Source organism: Chanos chanos, chromosome 1, assembly GCF_902362185.1.
Source record: "Chanos chanos chromosome 1, fChaCha1.1, whole genome shotgun sequence".
NCBI lineage: Eukaryota > Metazoa > Chordata > Actinopteri > Gonorynchiformes > Chanidae > Chanos > Chanos chanos.
This window is the reverse complement of record NC_044495.1, coordinates 7848510-7855403: the sequence shown is the minus strand read 5'-3', so window position 1 is coordinate 7855403 and position 6894 is coordinate 7848510. Positions and strand designations below refer to the sequence as shown.

At 40.3% G+C, this 6894-nt stretch overlaps 1 protein-coding gene across 2 annotated transcripts; it reads left to right on the top strand.

Moving 5' to 3' along the window:
* The first annotated feature begins 1344 nt into the window (after window positions 1-1344).
* Window positions 1345-6560, top strand: gpn1 (GPN-loop GTPase 1). Of its 2 annotated transcripts, none has more exons than XM_030781458.1 (14): window positions 1345-1427; window positions 1704-1797; window positions 2085-2124; window positions 2252-2318; window positions 2657-2694; window positions 2861-2939; window positions 3139-3233; window positions 3458-3503; window positions 3727-3873; window positions 4244-4326; window positions 4732-4771; window positions 5119-5209; window positions 5519-5623; window positions 5986-6560. In XM_030781458.1, exons 1-14 carry the CDS (start codon window positions 1395-1397, stop codon window positions 6075-6077), a joined length of 1050 nt encoding a protein of 349 aa, XP_030637318.1. In that variant the 5' UTR covers window positions 1345-1394; the 3' UTR covers window positions 6078-6560. The 2 variants fall into 2 exon arrangements, with proteins under 2 accessions (XP_030637318.1, XP_030637326.1); XM_030781466.1 differs by having other exon boundaries at window positions 5119-5215.
* Window positions 6561-6894: the final 334 nt, after the last annotated feature.

Sequence of the window (6894 nt, the reverse complement as noted above, 5' to 3'; positions counted from 1 at the left end):
AGGTGTGGTTTAGTAAACATTCATAAATCTGTCAGCGTCCGTCACTATGACGACTTGGAGCGGAAACACCTGCACACACAGAGGAAAGTTCATCAGTCAATGGCTATTTACTAGAATATGCGAAATATTCTAAACATTGAGAATGATAGTTTCCGTGTTGCAAGCGTTCGCCTGTTTTCACTTTTGCGTACTCTTTTCTGGTAGACTGTAATCATAAACGTCATGAACGTAATTACCCATTTATAAAGTGCTTAGAATCCGGTTACATTAAAAAGATAATTATTTACGACAACTCCTGGAGATACGTTAATAAACAAATTCTTCCAAAAGTTTGTAGTTGTCAGCACACTTGCTACGAACAACCCAAACTCTGGGGGAAGTTAAACACATCAAACGAGGCTCACCAGCGCAATCTGACCTGATCCCCTGTGCAACACAGTGCACTGTTACTGCGGAATGTGCAGTGTAAGCCCTCCCAAGGTTCTTTGCCTGCAAACGGGGTAGGAGCTCTGCTATATCTCAGAGAGAGGCAGCGAGAGACTCGTGGTGCGTTAATGAACAGTGATAGAGAGCAGGGCCGGACACTAACAGCCGAGTGTGTGCTCCTCTGCATGTGGATGAGATATAAACAGGATATTTGGGTTAGCAGTACCAGTTACAGCACTGCCCTGTAGTTTGTAATGTCATTTGAGACAAAGACATAATATTCCTACTTATTTGGAGGCCCACGAGCCTTTTCGAACCACATTTATTACAATATGAAAACAAGGCAAACGTAAAGTTTATTTCAACATGTTATTCTTTTGCTGTAAAATGTTTATGCATGCCTAGTTTCAGATGTCTGATGGAATGTGTGACTCATCCCACTTAAAGTTGGTTAGAGTTATGCACTAAGACTAATCGAACTCTGCTTGTGTGTTTTCCCTGAGGAATGGGGGAGAAAAAAACAAAATCAAGAACAACTTCAGTAACGTAAGCTGATTTTGTGCGTCACTGGCAACCTTCAGCGACACCATTACATCTGACTGTGACTAAATGTTGGAACGATACCTGATAGGGTTTTACAAGCCTGCAGAATTAAAACTGCAGGGTTTATCCCCGCTATATTTTGCTGCCATCTAGTGGTGACGTCCGTGCTAGTGTCCTACATCCCATTTGTATTTTGGAGCCAGCTCCACAGTTGCAGCACTTCACGACAACAATACCGGTTGAACGGCAGTGGTCTCCCTCTCTAAACAAGCATGGCGGCTGCCGCGGGTAGTTCCAGTTGCGATGCAGCTACGTCTGGAAATGAGAAGTGTGGGGATGGAGCAGGTGTTTGCGCTGCCTCAGGTCAGGAAACAATGTCGGAAAAGGATACTGCTCAGAAGCCTGTGTGTCTTATCGTTCTTGGCATGGCAGGATCAGGCAAAACAACTTTTGTCCAGGTAAGCTGGGGACCGGCTCGTGGTCCATGACACAATACAGTATTTCTGTAGGTTACATCTTCGTGTGCTCTACACGAACATTTACGGAATTGCAACTGATAATTCATACATGACAAATTCAAATAATTGTGTGTGAAGTTGATAAGTAGAGAGAAGAGTGCGTACAGTGCTTCTATTTAGGTCTGTTTGCCATTCCACCGATGGTTTTAGTAGACTTCTTAGCCTGTACAAGACTGTTACACACACTTACATTTTGCCCCTCTGTGGTTATTTTAGCGACTGACAGCTCATCTTCACGCAAAGAAATCTCCACCGTACGTTATCAATTTGGACCCTGCAGTTCACGAGGTTCCATTTCCAGCTAATATCGGTGAGTCATCGCGGTCCAACCTTATTAAAATAAACTTAAAAATGCGTATCTATGAAATACCCAATGGGGGTCTGTTATCACCTAAATAACAGTAAAAAGTTACTCGAAAACAATATGTTTGTTTACGGGGTTGAAAAGATGTTTGAATAAGTAATGTTATGCTCAGTCATATTATCGGCTCCTCGTATTTACATCTCTTCTACGTTCTAATCTCATTAAAAAGACCCGCACATTACTTGACTTATTCAAGGCAATTGATCTTAACAATTTCTCTCTCCTTTTTACAGATATCAGAGACACTGTGAACTACAAAGAAGTAATGAAACAGTATCCTTTCTGGAGTGCTGAATATTAATGATGCTTTTTACTGTGTTATTGTTATCAAAGTTGATTCTTTTTGTGAGTGTGTTTTCAGACGTACTATAATGATAAAAGCTCCTTAACTATGGCCCAGGTATGGTTTAGGCCCTAATGGAGGAATAGTCACGTCTCTTAATCTCTTTGCGACGAGATTTGATCAGGTATCTCCTTCCTGGACATGATAACTGACCCAATGTTTCTTCATACAGTTTTGATTGGAGTAATCAGTTCATAGATTAAGTGTGGCTGGTTGAGAGAGCTACATAGATGCACTTTATTTTAAGATACATTTTAACGTAAGCTTGCAGATATGCAGCTTAAATGTTATGTTTTTTGAAAAGCAAAAAAGTAGACCTGTTTAAAGGTTGAATTTTCATTCATAAGATGTAGCCTCTGAAATATAGTATTTATCGGCAAAAAACTTTCCAGTAGATGTCACTGTTTGCTGTTCTTGCACTTTGAAAATGTGAATGAATTTCCCCACACCTTTATCCATCAGGTCATGAAATTCATAGAGAAGAAGCAGAACAATCACCAGTAAGTTATTACAGTTTCTCAACCATTTCCCCTAGTAAAATTATGATTGTTCTGTGAGTAGTTATTCATCCCCTTTACTTAGTGTCTCTAGACAAAAAAAACTGTTTACTTTTCTTGGTCAAATTCACGTCATATGAGATGAGTGACTTCTGACTTATTCCCACAGGTATGTGTTGATTGACACACCAGGACAGATAGAAGTATTCACCTGGTCAGCCTCTGGAACCATCATAACAGAGGCCCTGGTTAGTCATTTAATCAGTGTCCTGTCTGGCTGGGTATACGGTTCACACTGTGTTAATTGTATTATGTCTGATAAGGCCTCTTAAAGGAAGCTGTGGGTTTTGATTTGATCTCCTATCTTTGTTGTGTCGTATTTTTTTTTTTAGTCATGATAAACATGTTTGTTTTGATTCGTTGTACAAGTATGACCTGTTGTTGTAGGCTTCTTCTTTCCCTTGTGTGGTGGTGTATGTGATGGACACATCACGGAGTGTAAACCCAGTTACGTTCATGTCCAACATGCTCTATGCCTGCAGGTCAGTTATATATTGTTTAATTGTGTGTGTGTGTGTGTGTGTGTGTGCATGTGAGACGTCAGATGACGACTCTTTCACAGCATATGAATATTTTTTGTCATATGTGTGTGTGTAATTTTTTTCTCTCTGTGCATATATTGTTTTTCAGTGATTTGAAAAACAAACAAACAAACAAACAAAACGAAACAGTGATTTCATACTGCAACTCTCTGCTTTTCCCTTAGCATTCTCTACAAGACCAAACTGCCTTTCATAGTTGTCATGAATAAGGTAATATATATCTTCATATTTTTCGGTTTGTTTCTTTAGCAGTGGGCAAATACACACAACTAGGCTTTGATTCCGAGGCTTTGGTTCTGCCAGTATAAGGTTAACACGCACAACGCTGCAAAAAATTTAGGTCTACAGAACTTAAAAGAAATAAAAACAAACAAAAAAACCCCAAAATTTTTGTTCTTTTGGAAAAGTGTACGTTTATTGTGATCACTTGCAGACGGACATAATCGACCACAGTTTTGCTGTTGAGTGGATGCAGGACTTTGAGGTGTTTCAGGACGCCCTGAATCAGGAAACATCTTACGTCAGCAACCTGACCCGATCCATGAGCCTGGTTCTGGATGAGTTCTACACTAACCTACGCGTAGGTCTACGGCTGTTTTTATTGCTTTCAGCACGCTTAGGAACCATTTTGCCTCATTTAACTGAAATATCTCATTGCCTGTGAGAATAGCTTTAAAGTCCCTTTGTCTCTCTGTGCTGTGTCTTTTGATATATGTGCAATTCTGTTTGTCCTCATACAAACATGATGTCAGAATAAAAGTCAATACCGTTTGTCTTATGTACATTGAGATTACTGAGTATAGGCTGAAAACAAAATAATAGATTAGATTTTTGTATTTGTATGTTAAAATTGATGATAGAATTTTAACAAATCAGATGCGGTGGATGAGTTGGCCAGTCATAGTAATGACTGTCAGTTCCCAACTGAGTGTAACATGTTCCGTGTGCAGGTGGTCGGTGTCTCGGCTGTAACAGGCAACGGACTGGACGAACTCTTTGTGCAGGTTGCAGAAGCTGCAAAAGAATATGAGATGTGAGTTCAGACATGCTCGTATGTTCTTAAATCTTCGGGGTGGGGGTGACAAAAACAACGAAATGTGTGAACAACGGTTTGCCATTCCATTTCTTTAGAACTTTGAGCTCATTTTTGTTTGTTTTTTAACCTTTTTATCTTCAGTGATGTGTGATCAGGGTGAGGATATTAATATTGAAGTTCCAGTTGAATAACAAAACAGTCGTCATAAATTATGAGACGTTAATATCGTGGTATTGATTAGCCATATTCACATCAGATTGTGAAATGTTTCCAAAATAGCATATTTTAATGGCTGTGTTTGCAGAATTCTCATCACAAAGCGAACAATCCACACCATGGTTAGTATTGCAGAACTGCTCGAATTTGTAATGAGGGATTTTGCGTTTTGTCATTTTCTCTCAGGGAATATCGGCCGGAATATGAACGACTACACAAAGAGTTGGTGAGTCATCGTTTCATTCGTTTTCAGTCGAAAAAAGAATCACATTAAATGCTGTTTTTTTGGGGGGGGGGGTGTATTTGAATGTCCTGCACTGAATGAACATTTTCACACTGGTGAAGCGCTGCTGTTTATTCAGAATCTGCTGAATGGATCGGTTGTTTTTTTGTTTTCTTTTTTCTTTTTCTTTTTTATTATTATTTTGTGTCTAGGCTCAAATGTATTCTCAAAAAAAAAAAAAGCTTTTCCAGGCTCATGGTAACGTCCTATCGAAAGAATGACTGAGTGATTGCTAGAACATTCTTTGAATAAGCCTTGGTTTCATTTAATCATCTCCATGTGTCCAACAGGCTGAAGCTCATAGCAAAAAACAGCAGGAGCAACTGGACCGCCTCCATAAGGACATGGGCGAAGTTCCCATGGAAACCACCGTTCCTACAGGTATTCGTTTGGACCAATTGTCCTTCGCTCACTTAAAAAGAAATTCAAGGCTTAGCTCATTAAATCTACCTTAATTGGACTGGTGCACATCAAAGATTAGAATATGAATGGAGTCTTGTTCTCTCAGTAGACCCAGTGAATGGAAGCTATTGGCCTTTAAGTTTTGGAAAATGCACAGCTCATCTGGTCTATTAATACAGCGGAAAGTGCTGGACGTGTGGGTGGTTGGTTATCAGAGTTTGAGTGTTTGTGATACGCGGTGCATATGCAGTGAAGCGTGCTGATAGAGGACCGTGTCGTGCTTTGCAGAGGATCCAGATCTAGCAGGTCCCAGTGACCTCATTCTCACTCGGGGTGTCCACGACGACGAAGATGAGGAGATTGACAGTGACACAGATGATATCGACCATAACGGTAAGCTGAGCACTAGGACCGTGACCTAAGCGAGTTTTAGGGTTGTGTATTTTGGCACCGGATATTTTAACTGACAGGACACGTTGTACTTTGTCAGTGTGATTTTTACTTTATGAAAGTGGGTCTCTTATCAGCATTTTTTTAAATTACCGTCCGTGCACAACTGGCCTTTGGGACCCACTAGACTCATTCCTAGAAACACTGACCTAAATTTCATGTTAACTTTCCATTGAATGAGTGCTTGTCCTAGTGAATGTTTACACTGAATGGCCACACATTTGGGGGTCAGTAGTAGACTTAACTGCTCCTCCGCGTTGCTCCTCCGCATTGCCCCTCACTGAGTCTCTGCGTCTCTCCAACAGTCACAGAGGAGAGCAAGGAGGCTGCAGCTTTTGGGAACTTCCTTAAAGAGAGGAAGGAGATTGTCCAGGTGCGAAACAGGAAAATGGAGTGACGGGCAACGGGACACGCTACTTTACGGACTTCAAGCGTCTCGTCTGGACCGCGGCGACCTTTGAACTCTGACCTTTTCCCCCGTAAGGTCGCAGAATTCAACTTCAGTGGGACGGAGCGTCACGTGGAGTGTCGGACGGCGGCACTGATCTCTAAAAGGCTGTTCTTCCCTGGCTGTTAAAAATGAACAGATATAGGATTCTCCATTCAACAGTCAGCTGTAGGCATTGGACATTTAACATGTCATGTGGTGGCCCAGTGTGAATGACTACATTGAGGAGTAGCAAGGGAGCACTCCTGTGGCACTTTTCTGAATTCAAGCCTCATTATTAATCAACACTTTCACTGAGTGTTCAGTTGTGTTCATTTCACTCTGTTGGGTTGTTTCTCCTTTTGATTGTAATTGGACTTCATTTGGAAGGGGTTTTTTTTTCCTGTCATGAAGAAAGATTGTGTATGTTTTTGCCAGCGTGTATTTTAACTGTTTGCATTTATTAAAACCCAGATGCGTGACACAATCCTGCTCTTTGGCTAATGCACACAAACTGTTGCTCTGAGAATATTTATTTCTGTTTTACAAAATACTTGTGCTTTTAAATGTATAAAAAAAATCCCTGCTCTTATAAAGCATGTTGTTTGATAGAATAATGTATGCATATATATATATATATATATATATATATATATTTTTTTTTTTTTTTCTTGTTTTTTTTTTTTCTTTTTTTTAAATCTTGAAAATGCCATAAAGGCCTACTCATGAATGTAGCTGTGCGTGTGTGGTGTGTGTGTGTGCGTGCATGTGTGTGTGTCTGTGAGAG

What these genes read in the sequence shown, in the direction of transcription:
- gpn1 (XM_030781466.1), top strand. Translation starts at nt 1,395, where the DNA reads ATGGCAGGATCAGGCAAAACAACTTTTGTCCAG. An exon ending in GCTGCAAAAGAATATGAGAT is followed by an intron (nt 4,327 to 4,731) that starts GTGAGTTCAGAC and finishes ATTTTCTCTCAG; the next exon opens with GGAATATCGGCCGGAATATG. An exon ending in AGATGATATCGACCATAACG is followed by an intron (nt 5,624 to 5,985) that starts GTAAGCTGAGCA and finishes TCTCTCCAACAG; the next exon opens with TCACAGAGGAGAGCAAGGAG.